Source organism: Bipolaris oryzae, assembly GCF_000523455.1.
Source record: "Bipolaris oryzae ATCC 44560 unplaced genomic scaffold scaffold_30, whole genome shotgun sequence".
Classification (NCBI taxonomy): domain Eukaryota; kingdom Fungi; phylum Ascomycota; class Dothideomycetes; order Pleosporales; family Pleosporaceae; genus Bipolaris; species Bipolaris oryzae.
This window is the reverse complement of record NW_006911306.1, coordinates 107017-134510: the sequence shown is the minus strand read 5'-3', so window position 1 is coordinate 134510 and position 27494 is coordinate 107017. Positions and strand designations below refer to the sequence as shown.

The window sequence follows — 27494 nt, the reverse complement described above, 5'->3', positions numbered from 1 at the left end:
TTACTTGTTGTGCCCGTTGCTAAGAGCAGGTTTTTTTTTTGCTTTCAATTTTCCACAACCCCGAAATCACTGGAAACTCAATGTATACACTGCTACCCGATGCCGGTAAGTTGGGATGCCGCCTGCCAATCTTTTCTGAGATGATTGATATGACGCGCTGTATGGCAAACAGAGAGGAAAAAAAAGTCAAGTCGTACATAGGTATCATAACCACCAATCGGGAGGATGGCAGAATGATACAACTACTGGTGCCCAGAAAGATATTCGCATAACAAGTCTCGATGTGTTATTAGATTATGATCTTCACACCAAAAGAAAACACAAATTTGAGAGTGTTTGCATGAGTACTAATTGTATTCAAGAATAATCTAATCCCTCCACCGCATTAAACTAACCAAGAAGTAACAAGAGAACGCAGCATGAGGGTATAATTCAAGCCCATTTAACGGACCGCAGGTCCCATGGACCGACCAGTCGAGACCAAAAAAATCGTTTGGGGGGGGGGGGGGGGCAAACAAACGCGCCTATAGCGTTCAGAGAATCGTAACTTCGTTATAAAAGTACAGGAGGAGGTTGTCGGTCATGAAATGAAAGGAGAAAAAAACTAAAGAAAAGGCGACTGTCATGTCGAATTGACAGAATATCGAATTTACAGCATGACGCCAGCAACCACGAGCAGAGCAACGGCATAGTAGCCAGCAAGGTTGCCAACTGTCAAGCTAGCAGCCGCGCCCTCACCGCCAGGCGCCGTGGTACCATTGGGAAGAGTACCATTGAGGACGAGGGTCTTAGTGCCGTTGACATCGGAAACAGTAATCAGCGACTTGTTGAGCGCAGCGTAGCTACCATTGCCAACCAGATCATCCAGGTACTGCTGGTCGTCGTTCTCGTCGCAACCGCAAACGCTGAACTCCTGGCAGAGACACATAACAGGTAGTGTCTCGTTACGGCCCTGTGTCTGGCGGGTCCAGAGAGATCTCTTCCTGTCGTTGTCGTCATCGGTAGCGGACTGGTTGTAGAAGCGGTATGGGTTGCTGTAGTAGTATGGGTAGACGCTGTAGAGCCAGAGACCGGGCATGATGAGGAGGATTGCTGCGGGTGCGAGCAAGAGACCAGGTGAAAGACCCCTGGGGGTCCTTCCTCCCGCGGAATAAGGTACGGCTGCACCGCCGCCGTAGTATCGTCCTCCGCCGAATGAGCGTGATGGGCCTGAGCCTGCTCTTGTGGAGCCACCGGTGTTGGATGTGGGAGAGGTTCGTCCGCTGCTACCGCTGCCACTGCTGCTACTACTGCCACCTCGGCCTCCGCTGCTACTGCTGCCACTGCCACTGCTGCCTCCACTGCTGCCTCCGCCGCGTCCACCGCCGCCCTTGCGACGCTCTAGCGTGTGGTCTGGAGAGACGACTTCCGATGCAGGAACGACGCGGCGCTCTTCGAGGACGTTGAGCGCATTGCTAAATTCAGGTATCGAAGCAGCGCTGACTGCTTGCGATGCCAATAGGTAGGCGAGAAACTGTGAGGCCTTCATGATGAGGTCGATGTGGGACTGTGGTACGGAGGTGGCGGCGTGTGTAATGTGCGACACTAAGATGCCAGGCCGGAGTATTTAGAGCAAGGGTGCCAAGACTACCAAACAGGTAGGTAGTGATATAGAGCAAGGTATAGAGGCTTGCTGCTTGATGTTTGTGTCGGAGTTTGGGACACGGGAAGAGGAAAGGGATAGTTTAAGTTAGGTATATACGTGAATGGGGCAAAGGCAAAGAGGGAAGCGTTGTTCTTTAATGTAAGGTAGACAAGGGAGGCAGACCCTGGAGAATGGAAGGCGTGCCTGTGCGTCATAAAGGATGAAGTCAACTCTGTTCCGCGCCACCTTGTCTAGCCGTCCTTGGCAGGCGATTTTGGTGTGAATGCCTGACTTGTCGTGGCAATGGATGTCGCCAATCTCCAGGCTAATTTCACTCGCGTTGCCTGTGCTGATGAGCTGTGCAAATTGGCCTTTGGGACCTAAGGCACAAAAGGGCCAGAATAAGGCCGCAAGCGAGCTGAACAGCTGCGCAGCCTTGCTGCAAAAAAAGCTTGGGTAAATGGACATAGACATTCTGCAAAGCGGTTTGGGACCCATGCCCAAATGTATACATGCGTGTTTCCCCAGCCGTTTGCAGCCTTACTGTGTATACTGACGCAGGCAATACGTGATGCACCGAACAAAATCTAGGGTCTGGCATGACCTCATGTTGATCCATCTCAACGCCAAGACGACACTTCAACCCGAACCGTGTGGCCAAAACACTATCACCGCGCAGCAGCCAACAAATCACGGCTGCCAGCTCAGGCGCATTTGTGTCACTGCGCCTCCATGTCTTTGTGCTGGTCGGTAGATACGACAGTCTCCGCCCATCAATCAGCGCCATTCCTGTGCAAAGATGCGCGGGGCGTACCGCGGGGTGACCTCATCCAGTGCGCCGAGAGAATCTCAATCTGCCGATGAGCGGTGTCGTCGTTGGTGTCGCTTGGCACGTTGTGTTTAAGCACTGCTAGGCAATCACGGGAGCACGCAGGGCGCCCGACGCTAAGCGACACTCGATCGCTGTGACCATACCATTGACTTTTTTTGTATATCAACTCGTCTATCTCTTGGTCGCCTGTTTTTTGGGGAGACTGTGACGCAACTTCAAGTTGCTTAACGTTGCACAAAGTTGTCTTGAAGCACCCGAACAAACGATGCAGCCTGTTGATTGACAATTGGTATAGCGCTTTATGCCGAGCTTTGCCTTGTGTCCCCTCGCCTAAGCGTGTCTTCCACGATGTTGGCTTTATAAACCAGTGCGAGGCTATGCTGACTCCGGTCCAATGCGCTGGATCGAAGGGTGGCGCAGTCAGGGTGCAAGGCGGGGGCTGCTGCAGCCACATGGTGTTCAGTCATGGATTGGATTAGAGTGGAGTGGAGTGGTGGCAGTACAGTAAAGTGACCATGTGAAGCATCATCGCCCGGGTCCTTGGTCTGGCCGTGGTTCAGGCCCTCCGCCATCTGATACCGTCTGGTATTTTCTGTATTCTTGTTCGAGTTCTCGCTGCATCTCAAAGTCGGCCTGACGTTCGCGCTTGATTCTTTGTTGCTCAAAGTCTCGCACAACACCCATGTGCATGGCCTGATTGATCCGTGTTAGAATTGATTCCCATGCTGCATCCGGATGCGGGCAGTACTGACTGCTTTGTCGGCCTTTTGCGACCAATGCACGAATGCGACAATGCCAACTGCAGTGACGCATGTGGTCGCCAATGTGATCTGCGATGCCCGGGACATTGTAGGGACCGTCGAGTTGTGAGCAGGTTGAGGTCGAAGGCACTTTTTTGAAATTCTCAAAAGTTGCAAAGGAAACCTGAGGCGGCAAGGAGCTTGGACCACAAATGCAGCGTCCGCCAAGCTCGCCGGCTGCATCATGCCTCTCCGCAACTCTACCTTGACATAACCACCAACTCCGCAAAACAAATACTCAAGATGGTGAGCTAGCCAGGGCGCGCAATATTTCGGAAGATGCTGACCTCTATAGTCCGCCCAAAACTCTGCGGGTATCCAGACCCTGCTCGATGTAAGCCGGCGCAGCCCACTATCACCTCCACCATAGCTTACATGGTACATAGGCCGAGCGTGAAGCTCAGAAGATCGTCCAGCAAGGTATGTCGTTTTCACAAACAGCTTTCAAGAGCAATCGCTGACATCAGAATAGCAAGAGAATGTAAATCAGACTGCATACATCCCACCAAGGCACCGCTCTAACCAGCCTAGACCGCACCAAGCGCGTAAAGGACGCTCGAAACGAAGCGCAAAAGGAAATCGACGACTACAGGAACGAGAAGGAGGCTGAGTACCAGAAGTTTGAGAAGGAGGTACGCGGTCGAGTCATATCGATATGTATGGGACATTCAGAATGCTGACAATAGTGCAGCACAGCTCAGGCAACCAAAAGGCCGAGGAGGACGCAAAGAAGGACACCGATGCCAAGATCAAGGAGATTGAGGAGATTGGCAACAAGTCGGGCGGAACGGTAGTTGACCAGTTGATTGAGGCCGTCATCAGCGCACACCCAGAGCCACCAAAGAAATAAGGACGGGTAGAGGCGGGCAGTCCTTCGGAGATGCAAGTGGGCAATCAAGAGCATCTATTGTCAAAGAGTCAAGCACTTTGAGTAGCGTACCAAGCGGTGTTTCCTGCACAACACCTTGTAGCGCCAAGGTTCAACTACACTTTCCAGTTTCTATGCAATATACGAGACACTACGAGAACAGTCCCAATGTGTACCAAGTGAAGTGCATAGGTTCGCCGTGATTACATCAGCAGCGCCTTTTGTGTTTGGTTATCTGCGAGTACCAGTAGCCTGGATCCGATGACCCAGTTCCCAGATCCATGACCGCATTTAGAACACAAAACCCTCGCATACGTTTGATAGGCATATCACTTCCAAAGGAAATATGCAAGATCCCAAAACCCATCAATACAGTTTACATGTTCAACTATGAGCTTCTCTATGCTGTCACGGACCCTGGCCCACGTTCGCTAATATGCCTACGTCATACATGGAGTGCAACCTCAAACTTCAACGCGTCTCATCATTGCCACTCAACACGCTGTATGATCCGATGATTGGAATATGTGTTCGAGCGACTTTGCGCTCTCCTGCACCCAGGCCGCTGCATATCCTTGCTAAACCAACATATGCGTATTGCCGCCAGTTCAGTAGCTCGCAATTGCGCAAAGAAGATCCGCGCATACCCGGTGCTGGTCGCGAAATCGTAGATGAGTTTGCTGTGCTGCGCGAAAAATATGGTAATTCCACACAAACCGATCGCCAGCACAAGGGCTAGCAGCTAATGCCGTCTAGATGCCCCCGTATGCATGCAGATCTACCCTGCACCATCTCTTCTGACCCTAGCAGAAAAATACTATAGTCCTTGCCCATGGCCTGCTGGGATTTGATGAACTGCGCCTAGCAGGACAATTCATACCGGGCATCCAGTACTGGCGAGGTATTACCGATGCGCTGGCAAAAAAAGGCATTGAGGTTATTGTTGCCGCCGTCCCACCAAGCGGAAGTATAGAGAACAGATCGGCGAAGCTAGCAGAGAGCATCGCACTCAAAGCCAAGGGGAAGCAAGTTAATATCATTGCGTAAGTGAAAAGTCTAGATCAAGACTCTGATGGATATGTTGCTAACACATGGCAGGCATAGCATGGTATGAGGCATGAAACAATTGATATGGTATTTGATAACTGACGTTTGGCTAGGGGTAACAACATTCATCCTTGGACAGGAAGAATATGCTAAGCTGCAATAGAGGACTCGATTCGCGGTACATGATTAGCCGTCTTCGGCCGACGGATTTCAAGATCCTCTCCTTGACCACTATAGCAACACCCCATCGGGGCTCAGCATTCGCAGACTACATGTTTGAGACCATCGGTCGTATGTATATGAACGCTCCTTGAAGCCATGCACTGACTTGACTAGCTCGCCAAATCAAACGTATCTACAAGGCTATGGAGTACTTTGGATTTGAGACTGGAGCGTTCTCGCAGCTTACACGGGAATATATGAAGACGAGTTTCAACCCTAGGACTCCAGACATACCTGATGTCAAGTATTATTCGTATGGTGCATCCTTGGAGCCCAGCCGGTGGTCCATATTCGCACCATCACACGCAATTATGAAGCCCATCGAAGGTGTAAATGACGGATTGGTCAGGTATGTCTAGACAGACTTGAGCATGTCTATGGGAAAACGGCTAAGCAATTGCAAAGTGTAGAATCAAGCAGATGGGGTGACTACAAAGGCACGTTGATTGGTGTGAGCCATCTGGACTTGATCAATTGGACGAACCGTTTAAAGTGGTTCTTTTGGGAGCTTACTGGCAGCAAGCGCAAGTATGCACAACCGAGTTTGTCTTTGGTTTGAGGTGAAGCTGACCATGCTCTAGCTTCAACGCCATTGCATTCTATCTTGACATCTGCGGTAGGCAGTTCATACTCGGATCATCATAAGGCTCTTGCTAATACTCTTTAGATATGCTAGCAAAGGAAGACTTGTAATCACTTGATACAACAGCATGCAGACGGAATGCCGTCAGCTGATCGGCACGATTCAGGAAAGATAGCTATGGCTGTTTTGTTTGCACAAGTCGAAATCGTTGGACAGCTTGAAATCTGATGTTCCGAAAGAACAAACCTCGTCCTACCCTCGCGGGATCAGCCGCAAACGGGTCCCTTGCTGCGCCGGAATACGATATTGCAATCGGACAGGGGTGCTGTCTTCCGCCGGAACTGCGGCTGTAGATGAGGCTGTGTAATACTGCAAGTCATCCGCCATAGGAAAATGGTATCTCGAGAGACGCGCATGTGTTAAGGATGAAGAAATGGGGAGCAGGCAAGACATATGATGAATAATTGATATATCTAGTGATTTACCATTGCCGTGGTGTTGTGGCTGCAGAGGTCACGCCATGACGTCTGCGGGGGAGGCTGCCAAAAGAACCCCCGCAGGCATCCGTTTTGCGACATATTTCAGGCTGTGATCACAAACGCCCTCAAGACATGACACGCGTAATTCGGGCTTAGCTGCTGCATCAGAAATGTCGCCAACGCACTTGACTTGGCTTGCACTCCACCAGTCTAGTTTCTGATCTTGACATGTTGCTCCTGTCCCCATAAAGTTTGCGACTTGCTTCCCACCGCACCATCACGACACGTTGAAGCCTGACCCGAGGGAATCATCCTAACAACCCTGGTCAGCAGCGTACCTCCGCCCAACATGATTGTCAACATCGTGCTGGAGCACCCGCACGATCACTACACCAATCTCGATGTCATACAAGGCAAGGTCGCGTTGCGCGTGCCGAATCCGACAAACCTCAGCAGCATCATCGTCAAGCTAGAAGGCGAGAGCAGGACCCGGTTGCTAGCGCCCGTACATCCAAACAGACCCGACAAGCAGAGGCCAGTTTTGGAGATACACAAGTTCCTATACCAGACGCTGTTGGTATGGCCAACAAATGTGCGACCGGAAGATATCAACCCCAAATCATCTTTTACCATCAATGCTGGCGTATATGAATATCCCTTCCAATTCAAGGTGCGAAGATGAATGCATGCCCCATGGCCCAATGTCAGTCATGCAAAGAGCTAACCCTGGTTGCAGCTCCCTATGAACACGCAATGTCAGCAAACAAACAATCCAATCTCGACGGTTTCTTTTTCGAACACAATTCCCGAGTTCGCAAAAACAGCAACCCAGCACATCAAGGCTACACTGCCGCCCACTTTGAGTGGCTTCCCTGGCGAGGCGGAGATACGTTACTTTGTCAAGGTGACAGTCAGTAGGCCGTCGCTCTTCAAGGAGAACCCCCGTGCAATTGCAAATTTTACGTTTCTTCCGATTGAACCACCACGGCCAGAGCGGACAGACGGCGAGGCATATGCAAGAAGGCAGCATGAGTTCTTGGAGAATGCCGTGAGCGTAGCGGCAAGCAAGATGCCTAGCTTCCTGGACCGTAAGAGTTCTTCGGCAAGCATGCGGTCTGCACAGCCGCCGGGCAATATGGGGCCACGCGTAGCACTTGATGCGCGGCTGCCAAACCCTGCAATTCTTACCATCAATCAAGACCTTCCGTTGCGAGTGCTTATCAAGAATGTTAGCCCCCGCAGCAAGAACATATATCTGCAAATGCTGCAGGTTGAGCTGATTGGATACACGAGAGTAAAAGCACATGAAGTGACGCGTACCGAGTCGAACAGCTGGATATTGTGCTCTTTCAGCAACATGGCGATACCGCTTGGGTCGCCAACAGACGCAATAGACACTGAAGTTCCAATCAATTCCGAGTACTGGTCTGGCAAGCCGGTGCCCAATACAGTATCACCCAGCTTCACCACGTGCAATCTGTCTCGCTTCTACGAGTTGGAAATTCGAGTTGGTCTTGGCTATGGGAGCTACAAGCATGGAGAGGACCAATTGATTGTGTTGCCGCTTCGATTGCCAGTCAAGGTGTTTTCGGGCATTGCGCCTCCAAAGGCATTGCTCGAGGCTGGGTTCAATGCACAAGCAGCCGGGAAGCCGGCCACACTTAGTATTCCGCAGTACGGACAGGCTCCGCATACTCCCCCCTCGCCACAAGTGGGCTTTGCCAACAGCAATGCGTTTGCCGGCCAACCTGTACACGCTCAAAATGCGCCGTCGTACGAGGATGCACCGCCGAGCTACGAGGACGCAGTTGGACAGGACCTTCCGCCCATCAATGGGTATCGAGGTAGTTACCAACCACCTCCGGTGCCCGAGGGCGGGTCTGGATTCGCGGACGAAAAGAGACGATGAGAGGGGGGGGGGGTCTGGTCAGTGGGCAGAACAGGGGAGAGTCCGGCCGCGGATCGACAGTGCAGCAGTTCTAGAGAGCCATACAATAGCCAGGAAGATGCTTGGGCCGTGACAGAGGTCTCGAGCGCGTGCGGAAAGCGGAAGCAAGAGTGGGGACATGCAAGAGGGTGGGAAGGAGGTGATGTTTTGGCTTTTGTATCCAATAATTATTCTTGTTCATGGCACTGTGGAAACATGGGGGAGGAAGTGGAGCAGAATGAAACAGTATCTTTATTTGGCGAGGTGCATGTCGAGGCTGGTGTCCAATCATGAGGGTGCCGTGTTTGATTCTTTTTGCAGACGGGACGACCCCCTTGGAAGGGTGCGGGGTACGTGTGAATGGGTGTGGCCGGTGAGGCTACTGTATGCTACTATGTGGATGGCACCGTCGCATGGCGGCACGAAGCCACTATGCACGGGAGGCATTTACGCGATGTTGTTGTGTTGTGATGTGTGTGTTGTTTTGAGCCAAGAAGACGAATGCTGTGTTGTAACAACAACAGCGATTGACAGGGCGAGCTGGCGGGGTCATGTGACGTGTGTTGGCCAGACTGGCGGCCACGAGACGGGCGTGGTGTTGACACTGCAACTGCTGCGCACGCCACATGGCCCCTCGGCCTCGTCTCGCGCCTTGTCGGCTAGCAATCGATAACGTCGCATACCACGTTTCTGACGGGCCCGCTCCGTGAAACAAAGGCGAATAGTCTTCCTAAACGGTGTTTATTGTTGTGCTGTTTGGTCGAATCGCGTTTCTCCAGGACAACATGCAGGTCACTAACAGAGCCGACCCGACGCGTCGTGCCTGGCTTGTCAACGGGCTAGCAGGCCTACACGCGCACTGGAGGACTGACGGCCAGTCACAGATGCCCAGCCACCGCTTCTTCGACATGGCCGCCAACACCATGCACGACTACTGCAAGTGCTCCATGCATCGTCTCTTGCGCCTCTTGCGCCCATTGGCTGCCCGGCTCCGTTTGTTTCAAGCCCGGCCTTGGCTGCAGGTCCACTCGACCACTTGGTCGAATCGTCGCGTCAAACACCATATATACACGTCCTCGCACCGCGACATAGTCGTGTTTTCGCATCTATTCTGCGCCTGCTCTGCCTTAACTCCTGGAACTCTGCTGGCAACCGTGCTGGCCACTGCAGGAAACCATCTTTGACTCACACTTGCATGCCCGCGTGTAGCGTGGATCCCCGCCCCGCTTTTTACACCATGGCCGCAGAAGGTAAATACCGTTTCGACCAAGGCCATGGCCGTTTACCTTCGCCTTGTTACCTGAGGAACTTTTAACTTTTTTTCCCTGCCTTGCTTGAATGCTGGATGTTTGACACGACTCTCACAATATTCTTAAAATTCACTACGAGATTGATTCCCTGACGAATCTATACCCAATCTGCATCCAATCCATACCCGCTTTTGCATGCCACACCAGTTACTATACCCAAAATGTACTCACAGCGACGAACACCCCCGCCGCTGAAACGATCGAATTCGGGAACAAGCCATAACAGCCATGGAAGCCATGGCAGCGCTGCCACTACCGTGTCGCGATCGAGCTCCAAGCTGCTATTTGGTGAAATCCCACTTAGCCCTGTGACGAGCGCTGATGGAAGATGTAAGCAGGCCTTTGCCGTGACCATGCACTCATATATTAATTGAACCAAAGCAATCCCATCCAATGGCTCCATCTGCAACCTGGTGCTCTCTACGAGCTCCGTCTTCTTGCGCTTCTGGCTGAACGATGACTGTCGCGAAAATGTACTTAGCCGCGTCGAGTCTGAAGACCTGGCCAACTTGCGCCTTGTATGCCACGACTTCTCATCAAAGGCCGCACCGCGACTCTTTGAAAAGATGACTGTGACGTTCAAGACCTCTACTTTTACCAAGCCTGCGCGCATGGAGGCGCTTTCAAGGATAGGTCGCCATGTCAAGACCTTTACCTTTTACATGCCCCATACCCCAGAGACTTGCCTGCCACCCATCATCGACCCATTGACTGGCACAGAGAAGCAGTTCCTCTATGAGCCCCAAGTTCAAGTCCCTCAGTGTGGTCCAGCCAAGGACAAGGCACCCAAGTACGGCAGCTGGGAGATGCAAGATCTGCTCATCAAGCAGTACCCGCCACTGTTCCATGCGGCTACTAACGTCCCTGCCTTTTGCGCTGCCTTTTCCGAACTCATTAACCTCACTCATCTCAAAGTCTCGTGCCCAGGATCTTCCGGTGCGCATAGACATCGCCGTGGTGTTGTAGATTACGCGCTCATCTCCCTTCGCATTGCCATTGAGCGCGCACCACTATACAGCCTGTCTGCCCTGTCACTTCTTCCCATCCACCCAGGCGGCCTACTCTACCTCCATCCCATGCATGGATTAGGTAGCACACCATCATCCGCCAAGCGCTGGCGACAAATCCGCCGACTCTCCATCTGCATGGAGAGCGTGCCCTTTGCATCATCATCCCTCCGAACCCGCACTCAATCCCTAGAGCACCTCCGCATCCTCCATGCCTACCTCGCGACCCTCTCGCGCAACCTAACCCGCGTCTTCTTCCGCTGGAAAGGCGCCCGCGGCCCCTCACCCTTATCCCTCGACCTCGAGCCCTGCATGCTCCCTGCCCAAGACCAAAGCACCCAGCACCCTTCCCTCCGCACCCTCCCCCACGGCCCGCGCCCTCTCACCTTCCCCCGCCTACGCATCATGGAGCTCGAAAACGCCATCATGGACTCGTACCAAATCACCGACTTCATCCTCAAACACAACGCTACCCTGCGCGAATTCAACTTTGAAGACGTCAAGCTCCGCGAAGGCGACTGGGACATTGCTCTCGAGCCCCTAACTTGGATCTCCGGCAGCGACAGCTGGAAGCAGTACAAAGACGAAGTCATGGATGTCCCGATTATGCTGTCGCCTGTCGAGATTGCGGCGCCGCCGCTTGCGTCGCCGCCTGAACCCAGGATTATGGGGCCGCTGATGCAGGAGGTTGAGAGTGCGATTGAGATGGCGAGGGGGAGGGAGAGGAGGGAACATGCGCTTTCGAGGTGGTTGGGGAGACCGAGGCAGAAGAGTGGGATGGCGCCTGGTAATAACAAGGATAGCTTTTGGGGTGGGAGTAAGAAGTTGTTGCATCTTTCGGGGTGGAAGCAGGGCGGTGGTGCGGTTATGGCGTGTTGATGATGGTTGGTATATCCCTCTATCTCCTCTTTCGTTCTCTTTCTCTTTTTCTTGTCATGACTCTCGCCTCTCTCTTACTCTGGTCTACTGACCTGTCCTATCGTTTTTAGATTTTCCTTTGTTATTTGTTTCTTTTTGCTCTGTTGGTTTGTTGACGCGCGCATATGTCTAGATGATGACGATGACGATGATGGTACTTTACGACTATCCATGTGCTTACGATTTCATGGTTGCGTAAAAGATCTGTCAATACATATATTACGATTATTGAATAGAACAATCTCTTCTTTATCCTTCTGTACCATGTCTTGATGTCGTTCCCAAACTTAAAATCACTCGCATATGTCGTGTAGAAGGCACTTACTCAATGTAGCTTAGCGCGAATAGTAGATTGGCAGGACCTTACTGAGAGCTCCTTGATCAAGGTTCCAATACACTTTCTACAACATGTACACCCTGCACCTTGCCATGCAAATAATGGCAAGAGATGCGAGGCATTCTTACTGGACCCCCAAACACAGTTAGCGCTCCCGGACCCGCATCCACGTGCTCAGCCCCAAAGCGGCAATGCCTCGGCATTGATCATATGAAGTCCCACGGGGTCTTGGCTGATCGCATTCACATGCTTGAGGTCATTTCCCCGGATTCATGGCTTGCGGACAATCACATCATCCCTCCCACAAGCTTCCAGACGCCTTTATATACTCGTTGTCCCCGTGCCCCCTTTGCACTTCTCCACACACTCCCAACTCGCTTTCTGTACGCCCACCCATCAACATTTGCAACAACTAGCCTGGAGCTTCTGTAAACACAACGTAACATTGCGCATTCACACACACACACACACTCTCACACGCATCGCATACACATAGCCATCATGTCTCTCAAGAACGGTACGAAAAACATCCACATCCCACGCACCATCATCATCAGCACACCCAACTAACCCTCCCTAGACGCCTTCCCCGCCTCCATCGCCTTCGACCACATCGCCAGCGCGCTTTCAACCGAAGCCGCGCGCAAAGAAGCCATCAAAACCGGCGGCGCCATCTTCTCCTTCAACCTCAAGAACAAAGCCGGCGAGCAAGCACAATGGTACCTTGACCTCAAGGAAAGCGGCAGCGTCGGCACTGGCGCCGCACCCTCAGGCAAGAAAGCCGACGTCACACTTACCCTTCCTGAGGAGGAGTTTGGCAAGTTGGTTGTTGGCAAGGCGAATGCGCAGAAGCTGTTTATGAGTGGGAAGCTCAAGGTCAAGGGCAATGTGATGAAGGCGACGAAGCTGGAGGCGGTGCTGAAGAAGGCCAATGTTGGGGATGCGAAGGCGAAGTTGTAAATGGATGTGTGCGAATTTTATTTACTTGACAGCAGATGTATTTGTATATCTCATCGAATAGCATTGCCTTCAAAAGGCGACTGCGGCCCAACTACAGCCTTGCTTGTGAATGTGGATACATCTTTTTTGCTTGTTCACATGCACCTCACGTCTCATGTGACACTAGGTACACTTTTAAACCTATGCAGGGCCAGGCCCTTATACAAGCTAAAGCATGCTTACTTTTGATTGATCGACCCTTTGCATCCGGTCACGACAGCGCGATGCCAAGCCTTCACGTGAAGACGCGCTTGCACGCGTTCCAGCTGCACGCGTTCCTTCGCTTCTATCCTCAACTAACCGCATAATCTCTTTACAACTCACCCTTGTCTCGCGCGCTATCGCAATGAAGAATGATCTCCAGAAGACCTTCGGCGAAATTTTTAATAACGATATTGACGCGTTCCGTAATCAACTTTTAGAGATCCAAAAATATCAATGTGACCGAAAGGAGTCTGAAAAGTGGGTAGAAAACCTGCGCTTCCTCGACATATCAAAAGTTCCAGACTTGCAAACCGAACGGTTAAAGCAGGAACGTCTTTGTTCTCGGTCAGAAAAGAAAGATCCGCTCTTTGAAAGAATACCACCATCCTGCGATGTTCCCATAACAGAACGCGAAGACGATGCGGGCGATAGGTATATTGCCGTGTCGTACAAATGGCCTCAGGCTCGCCCCAAATCCGTCTCTAGCACTATGAACCCGCCTGTCTTCCGCTACCAGGTCAAACGACCAGGTAAAAAGTCCCACAAGAGTGAATTTTCGGACCATTATATGGACCGGGTTATTCGATATGCACAAAGTGTCAAGATGACGAAACTATGGGTGGATATAGAGTGCATATACCAAAGGCCAGAAGACAAGCGCACTTCGCCGAAAGACCAGGAGCTTGGTGTTCAAGCCATGGACATGGTTTACGGTGATAGCACACATTCTGTCGGCATACTAACTGTCGAGATCCAAGACCAACGCGAAATTGACATGCTCTCGAATCTGCTCTCCAGATCACTCTTTGTCCATCCCATAGACGAGGACGATCCAAAACTGCGACCTGAGGTCGATATCACTGCCGTGCAGATGCTGATTCTTCACATCCTCAGCGATCCCCGCTGGTCGCGCGGCTGGATCTTCCAAGAGGATCACCTTGCTTCTCAGAAGATGGAGTTGCTCATCCCATATAATCTGCGACTCGACAAGAGCGGTTTTGACAATCTTGGGAAAATACCAGGCGAGCTTCAGGTGAAGCTTAAGGATTTCCGACAGACTGTAACGTTATTTTGTCGAGCGTGTACTACGGGTGAAGTACGATGGCCCTGTACTGAGATCTTAGCAAAAGTGACGCAGTACAACATTTGCAACAAGGTCGTTCATAATTTGGAATTCGTATCGTCAATACAGCATGTTCCGCGTCCCTGGGATGTCGAATCGAGTTTTGGTAGTGAGGTTAGCAAGTCCAGCACGCAATCCGACCCCTCTAAGATCTACTCGTATCCAACCACGACTGCAAGCGTACTTGATGACATTAGCAGCCGCTGCTTAGAGAAAGAGTCGGATAGGATCCCAATACTCGCCAACGCTTTGAAGTGCAAAAAGCGACTCAATACAGGAGAGGGATCCCCCTTGGTCGAATCTGGGACCTACAGTCTTTCTGCCGCACTTCTCACCCTTATCTTGATAAACGGAGAAATATTCAAGAATGTCCCAGGGCTTCCAGTCACATGGCCTTTGCTCGATCGCTCATCTGAATTTCCTACTGAAGCCAACATTCTAAGCCACACTCTACCGTCGTACCTCAACGCTTGCCAATCTCTTTTTACCGCCCCGGGCCGGATACGTCATCAAACTTTTATCGATCGCTGTCGCTTCGTATCGCCAATCATCACGGGCCGTGGAATTGAGACAAGAGGATACCTTTTTGACTTGATATCCGACGAGCAATTGGATGATGAAGGGACTCGGTCTGATCTACTTCTTCTTTCAGAGTTAGACATGATGAATTTGTCGGCCCCAGAGCGGAAGACAGGAAGGCGCAAACTTGACGACGTTGCTTGCCAGGTGCTGGAAATACTTATGGACAGGCTGGAGAGATCGTGGCCGAATAGTAAGCTTGTCAGTCATATGCGCAAACATATCGAGTTGGATCAGCACCCGCCACGCCAAGGAGAAGGTTATGCATCTACATCTTATGTACTGGATAATATGTATGCGATCTATCGCGCTCTCGTAGACAAGAAGGAGCTTCGCCTGGCACAACTTGCGTCCGCGCGCTACGATGCAGAGCCGGTCGCTCTCTTCATCCAGCCTGGGCAGTATGTGGGAACCAGTCAGTCAACTGGTTATTTCCCTCACGAAGAACCAGTAAAGGTTTTTGCAAGCTTCGACAACGGCCGGCATGATTACGATAAAGAGCGGCTGGTGAGCCTGAAGGTTGAGGTGTGCGATGATACTGGCGTTACAAAAAACCGGGACCAACGGCATCGCTGTCTGAGAAACTTGGGTTGGGTCAATGGTATTTGGACTGTTCATGGCGAGAAGATGGAGACGTTTGTTTTTCCATTGCCGGGAATTACGAAAGAGGGTGGTGATGAACGAGAGGTGAAGAGCAATGCGGGAAAGAAGAGAAAGAGAGAAGACATAATGACTAGATGAGAGGATTCGTGTAATGTCCATGTCCACACGATGTATTTCAAGTGATCTACAAATAGCTAAACCACACCTTGGATGAGGTTCTTGATGCCTTCACCCCTTGACGTCTTCTCCCACGCTTCCGTCGCCTGCTCAAACGGAGTCACCGAACTGATAAGTGGCTTTACATCGACCAGCCTCTTTTCCAATAGCTGAATCGCCAAGTCATAGTCACCAGGCCCATACCGAAAACAACCCCTAACCATCAGTTCCTTCTGCGACATCACCACAATCGGAAACTCCACCTTCGCCTTTCCCAACCCCGTCTGCACAAACTTTCCTCCCGGCTTCAGCACCAAAATTCCCGACTCAATACTCTTCGCGGCACCCGAAACCTCAATAACCGTATCCACGCTCTCCTCCCCCAACCCAAACGTCTTGAACAACCTCTCCTTACTCTCCTCCGCGCTCTCCTCCCCCTTTGCAAGAAACGTCTCACACCCCAAATACCCCCTCGCAAACTCCAACTTCCTCTCCACAACATCCACAACAATAACCCGCATCGCACCAAATTGCTTCGCAACAGCCGCACAAAGCAACCCGACGGTACCACCCCCCATCACCACCACCGTCTCTCCAGCCCTCACATCGCCCAACCTAACACTATGCACCCCAACCGCCAACGGCTCCACCAACACCGCCTCATCCAGCCCTAACCCCTCAGGAACCTTGTACACCAAATCCTCAGGCAACACGTAGAATTTACACAGCGTCCCCTGCGTATCCGTCTCCTCCCCCGGCGCCGCCGCAAACCGCATCTTGCGACACAAATTATAGGACCCGGACTTGCAAGCGAGGCACAGGCGACAGGGGGCACCGGGTTCGAGGGCAACGCGGTCGCCCGGTGCGACGCGGGTTACGCCGGGGCCGACGGAGTGGATGGTGCCCGAGGCTTCGTGGCCCATTGTTATGCCTGTGAGGGGGTTGATGGGGGGGCCCAGGGAGGCGTGGTGCCAGAAGTGGACCTTTTTTTGGGTGTTAAGAAGGGGGAAGGGCTTTGGTGGGAAGGTGGAGAGGGAAGGGAAGGGAAAGGAGAGGGGGGAACATACATCACTACCACAAACACCAACATAATTTATCCTAATAACGACATCGTGAGGCGAAGAAAGTGTCGGGATAGGTCTATCTTCGAGTTTGGCGGTGTGAGGGGCGTACAGGACTATATTTGGGTTTTGCATTTTTTTTTTACAGAATATTTATCACAATGACCCCGTTGCTGGTGTTGATGGAAATCCCCTCCTTTTTTTTTCCAACTGGACTTTTGCAGCGAGATTTTTTTGGAAGATGATGATAAATGTAGTAGTAGTAATAGAAGGATCTGGGAAATAAAGGGAGGGGGGTTATCGAGAAGAAGAAGAGAAAAGAAAAGAAGAGACGTATTTGTAGCTCCTTTCCTTACACGCGTTTATCTCTTCCATATCAAAAAATTGCTGATCATACCTAATCTCACGCCTCCCCTCAAAGTCACACGCGGGGTCAGAAGGGGGGGGGGGGAAATGCAGACGCGTCTAACTTTTTCCCCGCACCCCGCTGTAGTGCTCGCCTTCGATCTCGCGCATATGCATATGCGCATAATCCCCGCCTCCCCCTTTGCTCCTCTCAAACCCCTCCCGCTACTTCTCCGCCTTCCCACCCTCATCTTTCCTCTCACTTTCTTCTCCTTCTTGCTTCTTCTTCTCCTCTTCCTTATCGCCAGACCCGCTACCTCCGCCGCGGTAGTGACTTCCTTCTTTTCCGGGCTGGAAAATCGTATTACCTTTTTTTCATTAGTACGAAAAAAAGCTTTAGTTGAGAGAGTAATTTATCCAAGGGTGACTTGGAGGGAAGGGGGGGGGGAAGGAGGAAAGGGAAAAGTGGCATACAAGAAGCGCAATGCGCCCATGCGCCGTCTTTTGTTAGGTCGGCGTTTGCGTCGCATTCTGGGCATTTGACCATTTTGGACTGTGTATATGTGTGCTATTTTTTCCCCTGGGGGTTTGAAGGAGGGGTATGAGGGACCAGAGGATTAGAGGAGTGGGTGGGGATTTTTTTGTAACAGTATGATTGGGAGGGACGTTGTGATAAGACGTTTGGTGTTGTGGTGTTAGTGGGGGGAGAGGGGCATGATGTCATAGACCAATCAGCGAGTATCGGGTAGGCATGCTGGGGTGGTGTAAGCACTAGGGTGTAAGGCTGGTCATATTTTCCGCAAGTTTGGATGACAGATTTATGAGTTAACTATGGAGGAGTATATTTAATCTGGCCGTGTGGATTGGGGGGCTGGGATAGCTGCTTCTGATAGAAAGACAACTCCGACGTTCTTGATCATAAAGTATTTTGGAAGCATATGTCGCGCGGATAAGCACTACGTACTGAGCTTGGTTCGGTCTATTTATTTTGTTCTGGATATAATAGTGATCCAATAGAGATCATCTGAGCTACTTTCACAAAGAGTTCTTCTTTTCATAAATGGTCAACTGGACTATAGCCTGAGCTTGTTCAAGATTCAATGTTGTCCGTGTAATGGCAAGGCTTATGAGCATAAGAAATCGAGCAACATTTGCACAATTCGCAAGCGAGGGTCGATGGTAGTCGATATAAACATGTTGCATATCGACTGGATGGCAAATGCGCTAAATTGAGCGTGACCCTGCGGCTACACCGGAGTACTACTAATAGTCCCACGCTCGGAAGAGCAGATCGACCGAGAATAAACTTGGCTCTATGCATCGGTTGTCTTGGCGAATTGCAACACGAGTCGTGTGTCGTGGAATCAACGGAGCAACGGATAAGCCCTAAAGAATCCAACTAGCTGGGTTTCACGGACTCACTAAATGGTGAGTTCGGACCGATGGTAGGATTTTCAGCACGCAGCGACAGATCCTCATACTTACGTAGTTGCGAAGACCCAGAGCGATCCGTGGGGTGATCGTGTTCATCTTGGCCAATGCGGCTCAAGGGAGAATTATCAATGGATCTGTCAGCTAGGACATGGCGTGAGAAAACGGTATGCGGACCTAAACTGTCGGACCGGAAGCCAGCCTTGCGGGTTTGACACCGCCTCCAAGGCCTAGACGTTGTAGCACTGTCTACACAAGACTTTTGGACGTAAATAAATGATCGTCTAATATCGTTCGCCTAGACTTCAGTTCATGTTACCAAGACTTGGAGATTAAGAGGCGAGAACTCTGCGCACTAAGCATCTACTAAAATGCATTCTAATGTAACATGCTTACGTCTGAATAGAGCCACGTGGGACCTTTCGTCTCTTCAGTATATGGTCACAAGATGATATAGGCGCACATGAGTTAAATGGCGCTCTATGTATGTGTCACAACTTCGACACGCTCACGAAAATGGTCAGTGAGATGGATACCCTGCCACTTGCGTCCAGTGATCAAAAACTGCAAGGTACATCTCACAAACATATTTCCGCAGAAAAATTCCGTCCAGACAGGCATGCGTTGTGACTGAATTTCGAGGTCCCTCAGGTGCCAATGGAGAAGGTTTTCTGTCGATGACAATGAATTTCAGGGAGAGCGGCAGCAGGACAACGAAATCCTCGGTGTTCCCATAGCTCGCCGTCTAGAGCATGGGCTTGGCGGAAGCGACCTATGAGATAGGCTCGTACTAGCAAGGATCTGCTATTTCTCCCCGTTTTCTTGCGCAAGTCCAGAAGCTCACCAGGGGTCACGATGTAGCAGTGCTACCAAGACGTATAGACTGGGGACTGGAAATGATCCCACATGGCATTTTACGCGAGATTCTACCCGAATATGAAAACAGAGCAGAAATGGCGTTTACTGATCACATTAACTGGTGTTTTACAAATCGTTTACTAAAGTCTTGGTATACGACCCATCCAATCAACATTACTAGCCCTTGGCAGGTACCTTTCGTAAGATTTACAGAGCGCTACTCCGCATCTAGCCCCCGTAGTGCGTACAAATGGCACTATAGGTAAATTTAAGCCTCTACTTAGCACGCTGGCGTATATTTTCCTCTTTAAAATTTTCGAAGTCCAGACCATCACCGCCTTATAATGTGTTGACTTTGTCTTGGAAAGGAAAGGCCAACGTCGATCGACAAGGTTGACCCCAATGCACTGTAGTGCTGTCTTCATAATGTTAACGTAACATCCCTGGCTGCGTAGCTTAGCGCCCGTTCAGGGTCCAGTCTGATAGGTTCCGGCTTGGCGGGAGACGGTCCGATGTCACGTGGGCCCTCGCGTGCGTATGCAAGTCATACTACAACATTTGCGTCTATTCAAGGAGGGACTGGTCCTGGTGTATGGCCAAACCGGACAAACCGTCAGAATGCTAATGGGTACGGGCCAAAATTCAGGGCAGTGTCGGGTGCACGTGCATGGACCGACGCCTACGCATGAACCAATCTCCAGGCATGGTGCGAGAGCCCTTTCTGGCTTTCCAAGGCCATCCTAGTGTCGATTGACAGCCAGAATACCTTCCCGAATAAGCGAAAAGCAAAATTTGCGTTTTCACTCCAAGACTGCTAGTGTTCATCGGCTATGGAAGTACTACTAACTGTTAGAATTGCGGCTCAACATATAGGGTCCGACGTATTACCCAAATAGGCTTAATCCCGGTCGCTCATAGATTCAGTTTCCAAGTACCCTCTTCTAGTTACCAACTTTTAGTCACCTTAGAAATCCAAAACAAAATCCTATAGCCTGTAGTTTGATTGCACTAATGTGCAACAATACTTGACACCGCAAGATGCTTGTACAGGAGACAAGCCTCACCGGTTTCAATGGATGTGGCTGAAAGTCCGTTATGGACCTCAAGCTAAGCCTTGACAATCTGGTATTGACTAACCGTTTTGGGCAGTTCCATGCGAGGTATACCATAGCTGCATATAGGACTACCCCGTATAGTTGCATTTACTATAGCTGCGTATACTGTACTTTGTGAGGCTTAGCGTCCCTCGTGTAAACGCTCTACACAGTATACGCGCAGGATGTAGGAGAGCCAATGGAGACTCCAAGACAATGTCTTGTTTTCGTAGCAGGCTGGGCAAATATATAAGTTAATGGTGGTTTGCAAATTAGAAGAGCATTATCAGCATCCAGCTTTGATCTACACTCGTTCTCAACACCCTCCCCTCTCTCCAGCCAGTTCGCTTTCCTCATTGCTTTTCGCAATAACCGGTTCGACACTCGAATCACACCAAGATGTCTCAAGCTATCAAAGGCCTATTGCTTGCCAGCTTGGCAGGGTCGGCTTTGAGTAGCACTATTCCTCGTGCTGCCTCACTACCTGTCGCCGATACAGTATTTGTAAATGGAGTTATCCACACTCTTGACAGCAAAAGCAACACCATCACCGCAGGCTCATTGGCCATCACAAATGGCACAATCACATGTGTCGGCAAAGAGGAGGACTGCAAGCCCGCCGTTGGAGCTTCAACCAAGGTGGTCAACCTGAACGGCAAATCAATGATCCCTGGCCTGATCGATGCCCACATCCACCCCCTTGATGCTGGCCGAGCAATGCTTGGATGTACTCTGCGCTTTCAACAACTTTCTCCCGAGGGCCTCCGCAAGATCATTCAGGCTTGCATTGACTCTCAGCCTGGTCAGACTGACCTTTTGACTGTCACCGAGTGGGATCGTGAGGGATTCACCACCCTGAACGGAGGAGCAAACAAGTCTATGCTCGACTCACTCAACACCACCCGGCCAATTGCTATCATCGCTTCCAGCCAGCACAACATCTTCGTCAATTCAAGAGCTCTTCAGCTCATTAATGCTACCCGTGACACCCCAAACCCTGCAGGCGGTAGGCTCGGACGCGACGCCAAGGGCGACCTCACTGGTATGCTCGAGGAGAACGCTGTAGTCCCCATCCGAATGCTCATGGGAGACCGTGGCATTGCCCAGCTGGACGCCGCCACTGCGGCGATCTCGCAGCTCCGCCGCAAGGGTATCACCAGCTTCTTGGACGCACTCCAGACGCCACACACAGCCTGGTCCAGCCTCAAGTCCACCAACGAACTGACTGCTCGTGTCTTCAACAACTTTGGTGTCTTTGGAAGCACTGACTTCCCTACAATCATCAGCCAAGCAGTGGCGAGTAGGAAGCAGTTGGACGAGAATCTCGTCGCCGCTCCAGGCCAACAGTGGCGCAACGTCAAGTTCTTCATTGATGGTATTCTGCCTTCTTCCTCAGAGTCCAGCTGGCTCCTCAATCCCTACCTCATTCAAGATTCCAAGGGCAACTGGGTCCCAGGCAACCACTTCGGTCTTCCCAACACCAACCAAACCGAGCTCCAGAAACTCCTCACGTTGACCCTGGACAACGGACTGGGTCTCCACGTCCACGCCAGCGGTGACCGCGCCGTCCGCACCATTCTCGACATCGCCACCAGCATGAACCGCACCTTTGCCCCCCACGACATCGGCATTGCCCACGCCGAGCTCGTCGCCGCCGAAGACCGCAAACGCTTCCAGGAACTCGGCATCCCCGTCATCGCCTCGTACCAATGGGCGCAGAAAGCCACCTACTGGGCGGGCGACAACTCCCTCGTCCTCGGCACTGACCGCCTGGCCGTCGCTCAATCCTCCGGTCTCCTCAACGAGGCCGGCGCCCTCGTCGCATACGGTTCCGACTGGCCCGTCGACCCTCTCGACCCCTTCCTCGCCCTCGCCATCGGCGTCACCCGCGCTGGCGACCCCCAGAACAAGAACGCCCATGCTAGCTTCGGTCCCCAGTTCGTCGGCCGTCTCGATCAGCAACCCGCTCTCTCCCGTGAGGCTGCTCTCAGGGGTATGACTACCGTCGCTGCCACCTACCTGAACAGCTCCGCCAGCATCGGATCGCTCGAGCCCGGCAAGTTTGCTGACTTGCTCATCCTCGACAAGGACTACTTCGACACCGCTGCTGTGCCTGATGATGCGCTCTCCAGGAACAAGGTTCTCATGACTATGGTTGGTGGCCGTGCAGTCTTTGCGGATGAGTCTGCTACTTTCTTGCCTAGCGAGTGGCAGGCCGAGTCGAAGAAGCTGGATAGCAACCCAGTTATTCAGCGCATGAAGCCTGGTAATATTCTCACTCGCGCTATCACTGGTCGTGCTTGTGGGTCGCATGTTGGACACGAGCACTAAGATGGTGTTTTTTTTTCTCTCCCCTCGTTGCTTTTCACGACTGTCGATTGTGTAATTGGCTTCAATCTTCTCTCCTTTTTTGGGGATTTTTTATCTCGTTTTCGATTGTCAATTTTTTTCTTCCTGCGGGGCGTTTTGATAGATGATGTCTTGGATAGCGTTTTTTTTTAGAAAGAATAGAATATTTTCATGGCTGAGAATCGTTCTAATGTGCAATTTTCGCGGATATGTGATGCCAGCTTAAACACACTTGCTTTCTTGCCTATTCTGCCTCTTTCTCTGAAACACAGTTTTTTCTTCTTTCAATCGACGTGCTTCTACTGTTTTCAACACAAACTAGAATGGGTGCATCCAATCTACCTGTGGGGATCAGAGCTCCGTCGTTACGTATAGATAGGTTTCAATAGGTAATGTTAGCGTGCTGTGATAGTAAGGATAACCCTGCTGATGCTCTTTCTAGACATTTAAATCGCTGTGAACTTGAAACTGTCGTTAATTTTGTCCGTCTTGATATTCAATTCCCACCGTGGTTGGTTTGAAAAGGTACTCCTGGGATTTCTCGTGGCTCTGAGTTTCCTTGCAAGGGGTGTCATTCGCTGCCAAGTGTCCATAATTACTGCTTTCAGGCAGGAGAAGATGATATGAGTTACAGTTCTATCCGTGATGCGAACCAAGATCGAGGAGCAAATCGGTGTCATTGCTTAGTCGTTTCCATGCCTCAAGGGACCTGTATATGACTAGATGAAGAGGAACGGGCGGCTTGGGAACGGCTAGAGAACGGCGTCTAGCTTTGCTGAGGAGTCAATCCTCCAAGTCAATGAAGGTTATGTCGTTGATACGAGTAAGAATGTGAATACAGAAGGCGTGAGGATGTCAGTGACGACCAACTATCATGGTTGGTGGAATGGCTGTAGCGCTGAGCTTGAAGGGTTCGACTTCGATGCTACTTCATGATTACAGGAGATGCTTCCCGTGATATGGTGGATATCTGGATAGTATCACTTTCACGACGTATTTCATAAATGTAGCGAGACGTTTTCGAGTGATGTGAACGAGGCGACACACGCAGTAAGTATGTAGATGGACCAGAAAAGTAGTTACGGCCGAATCTCGGCGATATTCGCGCGAAACGTGGATCAAGGTCGGGGTATTAGCTAATTAGTTCTAATTACACTGCATCACAAATCATCATGTATATGTACACAAACAACTCTACTTACAGTATTGGTGTGTGCTGTCGGCTAGTTGAGCATTCATGTTCTACGTCTACTATACACTCTATGAACTGTCGACCTATCTCGGCATTCCTGTCGCGCCTCTACGTGGCTCAGCTGTTGCACGGCAAAAGGCTCCACAACCAGCCATGGAAAGTCAAACCTTACCAGGCTTCACGATCCGATGCGGCTGCCGCCGCGGGATCTGGGCTAGCGGCATTGAAAAGTGGGACGGCCACGCGCGCTACGAATCTGGGGTGCATTGCTGACCGTTCTTCCTTCTGGGACTCTTTTAACGCGTCCATGCTTTCCGCGAAGCTTTTCTTCCTTGCGTCTTCCTCGTGGCTTGGCTCTCCTGCTTCCTGATTTCTCTTGGACCTTGCTACATCTCTTTCGTACAGACTTCTGCATCCGGATGCCAGTCGTTTGAGCTTGTGTTTCCGTCGTTGTCGTCGTCCTCGTTCTCGCCGCCGCCTCCGCTTTCGCCGCACAGGTACTCCTCACGTGGAATTACTTTTCGCCTCCAAGATGCCTATATGGGACCCTCTCGTTCCTGCTGAGCGGGCAATTCAGCGCGGTCTGGCACGTCTCCCGCCAGCCGTGAGCCATTGGTTCGGGTACCGACCACAGAACTTACCTCCATCCCGTACATGGCTTGTCTGCATGTGGGGATTCATCGGCGCTTTTTGCGGACTGAGCACTATCTTGGCTATTTTTGGACATACGGACTACTTTAGAAGCCGCGCTGTACCACCTATCATCGCTTCATTTGTAAGTCATTCTTCGCTTTCTTCTCCCGTGCGGTTTAGGGTTGCAATGAGACAATGAGGAAGAGGTGGATTTCAGAACATAGGATCGGACACGAGAACACGACTCACAAAGTATTTAAAGCTGACCATATTCTCCAAAAGGGTGCTTCAGCGATCCTCTGCTACGGCGCTATTGATGTACCTCTTGCTCAGCCACGTTCTCTGGTCTTTGGCCACTTCTTCAGTGGCCTAACTGGCGTCATCATCGCCACAATTTTCCAGTTTAATCTTGAAACTGAGCCTTTTCCTCGTCTCCAATGGCTCGCAGCTTCATTAGCAACAGCCATTGCGTTGGTCGTCATGCATCTCACAAAAACAACCCATCCACCTGCAGGCGCAACAGCGCTGCTTCCCTGCGTCGACCCGCACATCTGGGCTCTGAGGTGGTACTACCTACCCGTGCTGCTACTTAGCTCGACTATAGTGCTGGTGAGCGCGGTGCTTCTTATGAATGTGCAGAGGCAGTATCCAAAGTTCTGGGTTGCGCAGATTCCACCAGCCCCAGCTGCGGAAAAGAAAGAAAAGAGTGTGGTCGAGAAGAAGGCGAATGCGCTGAATGAGGGCTCGGAGGATGGTAGTGCGCGAGACACGTTGCAAGACATGGAAAGAGGACCTTTGTGATTTATCAACTATCGTAAGTCTATGACGTTTCTCGTATCTAAGTAAATGACAACCTCTGTCTCGTGCTTCTATGCATTGAGCAGCAAGTGCTGTCAGTCCAATGTAAATATTAATGAAAAAGCGAACATTATTACTGCATAGTTGCGACAAAGAAAAAACCCAACTCGTGACGCGTCAGCCTCGTTACTCTCATGATCATTTTCGTCGTCAATGTAAAAAAATAACCGAAATTTTTCAACTCACTTAAACCTGTTGCATATGAATCGTCTTTGCAATGCTCGGCACGCCCTTTTCACTAACTCCGAAAAGATACCACATGCCCGGCAGCATAACGCCCTGGTCGTTCAAGATAGGCAATGTAACCTTGTCACCATCGACTTTTGGCTCGAGCGGCACACGCCTCTGATCAGTATTGATACTATGCGTGACGCTTCCAATCCGAATCAGAGAAAAGGAAACACCCTTGGCACCTCCCTTCATCGTGACTTCCAGCTGCCCACCCGGCGCAACCTTCGCCGAAGCAACCTTCTCGATAACCGGTCTCGGCGCACCGGTAGTAAGATATGGCGGTGTAAAGATCTGACCGTTAGGATGATCAACAGTATTGCGACACGGCTCCGACACCCTCCCCGAGCCATCATCCCAGCAGAGTCCACCACCACCCGTAAACACGGTTCCATCCGGTAGCAGAATGGCTACAGAATGGTAGTTTCTCGGCACGACCTCCGGAGCCAACTCAGTGAACGTACGTGTCGCCGGATCGAATAGTTCAGGATGGAAAACCGGTTCCAAGTCAGTGAAGCCTTCGGCTACACCTTGACCTCCCGACACCAGTATCTTGCCATCCGGCAGCACAACCACATTCGCAAAGACCCGCGCGTGCTTCATATCCGGTAGTCTCTGTACCTTTGCCTGAGCGCCCACTTTGTCGATTTCTATCATGTGCGCCACGCGCAGACCGGGCGCTTGGTAGTAGTACTGTGCTCCGCCCGCTGTAAAGATCTTGCCGACGTCGTACATGACGTTCACACCGCACATGTTGTCGTTGGCTGGATTGCGTATTCCGGCGGGCTTGACGTCGCCTTTGCCATCGGTATAGTACCAGTTCATTGCTTTGCTGGGGCCGGCCTGGAAGACGGAGCCGTTGCGCCAGGGGAAGAGCCATGCGTGGTTGTCTTCACGGTAGACTCCCTCATGGTCGGTTGTCAGCATCGGTTTTACTGCTGCTCCCGGGAGAATCTTCCAAGTATTCGCTTTGGCGTCGTAGAGTTCGCCAGTTTTGCCGCCGACGGGGCCGCTCCAGGAGCCGCCGATTGCGAAGATGTTGCCCGTGGAGAGGATGGTGCTGGAGTGGTAGCCGCGCGGGATATTCATGTCGGGTCCGGGGACGAATTCGTTGCTGAAGGGGAGGTAGAGGCTGGTTTTTTCGGCGTTGGCGCCGCCGCTCACGACGAGGCGGCCGTCGCCGAGGGAGCTGATTCCTGGGCAGAACATGTCGTGTTTTGTTTCTGATACTGAGCGTTTGGAGACGGTACCGTTGATTAGGTTATACTCTGCGAATTGCGTGATGCCGCGTTGGCCGCCGAAGGAGTTGGGGGAGAAGGCGGAGAAGACGAGCATTCGTGTGGGGGATGGGTACTCAGGGACGATGTATGCGGCTACGGGGATGATGGGGAAATCTATGACTGGACTCCATGATCCTAGGGCGTCTTTGTTATCTTGAGGTGGTGGAGTGGTTGGCTTTGAGGTGGTTGATTGCGCAGCCGCATTCGATTGCGCGGTTGTGGCGCAGAGGAAACATGATAGTATTACTACCGGTTTGCGAAGAGAAGAGAGCATTGCGAATATATCATGCGGCTGCTATTTAGCCAAAGAATTCACAAAAAAAAGGAAAACCAAGGCCAAGCTGCTGGCTGCGAGGTAAAGAGACTGGGATGAACGAAGTTGAGATAAATCTGCTTTCCTCCATTTGACGTGTATTACCCTTTGCTTTATACTCCTCGGGGATCATCATGAAAAAAGAAAGGTAAGGGTCATAGTGTGGCACTCAACAACAACTGCCACCAGCCTCCTTATTTCCACCGTCGTTGGCATGAGCACTAAATCGTGCCG

General features: G+C 51.3%; 13 protein-coding genes across 13 annotated transcripts; 8 read left to right on the top strand and 5 right to left on the bottom strand.

The window, feature by feature from the left end:
* Positions 1–649: 649 nt before the first annotated feature.
* COCMIDRAFT_89173 (uncharacterized protein) lies at positions 650–1528 on the bottom strand (the record flags this gene model as incomplete). The annotated part of the gene is made up of 2 exons (XM_007687516.1): positions 650–1218; positions 1279–1528. The coding sequence occupies 2 exons, from the start codon at positions 1526–1528 to the stop codon at positions 650–652; spliced, it is 819 nt and encodes a 272-aa protein (XP_007685706.1).
* A 1453-nt stretch (positions 1529–2981) lies between these two features.
* On the bottom strand, positions 2982–3304 carry COCMIDRAFT_89076 (uncharacterized protein; the record flags this gene model as incomplete). Its single annotated transcript, XM_007687515.1, has 2 exons — positions 2982–3149; positions 3209–3304. The coding sequence occupies 2 exons, from the start codon at positions 3302–3304 to the stop codon at positions 2982–2984; spliced, it is 264 nt and encodes an 87-aa protein (XP_007685705.1).
* A 247-nt stretch (positions 3305–3551) lies between these two features.
* On the top strand, positions 3552–4106 carry COCMIDRAFT_89259 (uncharacterized protein; the record flags this gene model as incomplete). The annotated part of the gene is made up of 4 exons (XM_007687514.1): positions 3552–3590; positions 3643–3680; positions 3783–3888; positions 3948–4106. Coding segments are annotated over 4 exons (342 nt in total), but the record flags the coding sequence as incomplete, so codon positions are not given.
* Positions 4107–4638: 532 nt separating this feature from the next.
* COCMIDRAFT_89191 (uncharacterized protein) lies at positions 4639–6086 on the top strand (the record flags this gene model as incomplete). The annotated part of the gene is made up of 8 exons (XM_007687513.1): positions 4639–4825; positions 4881–4888; positions 4935–5167; positions 5335–5462; positions 5508–5742; positions 5799–5921; positions 5975–6009; positions 6061–6086. 8 exons carry the CDS (start codon positions 4639–4641, stop codon positions 6084–6086), a joined length of 975 nt encoding a protein of 324 aa, XP_007685703.1.
* Positions 6087–6804: 718 nt separating this feature from the next.
* COCMIDRAFT_89088 (uncharacterized protein) lies at positions 6805–8364 on the top strand (the record flags this gene model as incomplete). Its single annotated transcript, XM_007687512.1, has 2 exons — positions 6805–7125; positions 7192–8364. 2 exons carry the CDS (start codon positions 6805–6807, stop codon positions 8362–8364), a joined length of 1494 nt encoding a protein of 497 aa, XP_007685702.1.
* Positions 8365–9853: 1489 nt separating this feature from the next.
* COCMIDRAFT_34711 (uncharacterized protein) lies at positions 9854–11578 on the top strand (the record flags this gene model as incomplete). The annotated part of the gene is made up of 2 exons (XM_007687489.1): positions 9854–10022; positions 10074–11578. The coding sequence occupies 2 exons, from the start codon at positions 9854–9856 to the stop codon at positions 11576–11578; spliced, it is 1674 nt and encodes a 557-aa protein (XP_007685679.1).
* Positions 11579–12455: 877 nt separating this feature from the next.
* On the top strand, positions 12456–12914 carry COCMIDRAFT_34710 (uncharacterized protein; the record flags this gene model as incomplete). Its single annotated transcript, XM_007687488.1, has 2 exons — positions 12456–12471; positions 12535–12914. The coding sequence occupies 2 exons, from the start codon at positions 12456–12458 to the stop codon at positions 12912–12914; spliced, it is 396 nt and encodes a 131-aa protein (XP_007685678.1).
* A 385-nt stretch (positions 12915–13299) lies between these two features.
* Positions 13300–15600, top strand: COCMIDRAFT_3277 (uncharacterized protein; the record flags this gene model as incomplete). Its single annotated transcript, XM_007687461.1, has 1 exon — positions 13300–15600. The coding sequence occupies one exon, from the start codon at positions 13300–13302 to the stop codon at positions 15598–15600; it is 2301 nt and encodes a 766-aa protein (XP_007685651.1).
* A 56-nt stretch (positions 15601–15656) lies between these two features.
* On the bottom strand, positions 15657–16814 carry COCMIDRAFT_34708 (uncharacterized protein; the record flags this gene model as incomplete). Its single annotated transcript, XM_007687487.1, has 2 exons — positions 15657–16601; positions 16686–16814. 2 exons carry the CDS (start codon positions 16812–16814, stop codon positions 15657–15659), a joined length of 1074 nt encoding a protein of 357 aa, XP_007685677.1.
* A 435-nt stretch (positions 16815–17249) lies between these two features.
* Positions 17250–17571, bottom strand: COCMIDRAFT_3275 (uncharacterized protein; the record flags this gene model as incomplete). Its single annotated transcript, XM_007687460.1, has 2 exons — positions 17250–17392; positions 17499–17571. The coding sequence occupies 2 exons, from the start codon at positions 17569–17571 to the stop codon at positions 17250–17252; spliced, it is 216 nt and encodes a 71-aa protein (XP_007685650.1).
* Positions 17572–20806: 3235 nt separating this feature from the next.
* COCMIDRAFT_89175 (uncharacterized protein) lies at positions 20807–22738 on the top strand (the record flags this gene model as incomplete). Its single annotated transcript, XM_007687511.1, has 1 exon — positions 20807–22738. One exon carries the CDS (start codon positions 20807–20809, stop codon positions 22736–22738), a length of 1932 nt encoding a protein of 643 aa, XP_007685701.1.
* Positions 22739–24480: 1742 nt separating this feature from the next.
* COCMIDRAFT_34705 (uncharacterized protein) lies at positions 24481–25382 on the top strand (the record flags this gene model as incomplete). Its single annotated transcript, XM_007687486.1, has 2 exons — positions 24481–24723; positions 24864–25382. The coding sequence occupies 2 exons, from the start codon at positions 24481–24483 to the stop codon at positions 25380–25382; spliced, it is 762 nt and encodes a 253-aa protein (XP_007685676.1).
* A 243-nt stretch (positions 25383–25625) lies between these two features.
* COCMIDRAFT_89238 (copper radical oxidase) lies at positions 25626–27221 on the bottom strand (the record flags this gene model as incomplete). Its single annotated transcript, XM_007687510.1, has 1 exon — positions 25626–27221. The coding sequence occupies one exon, from the start codon at positions 27219–27221 to the stop codon at positions 25626–25628; it is 1596 nt and encodes a 531-aa protein (XP_007685700.1).
* Positions 27222–27494: the final 273 nt, after the last annotated feature.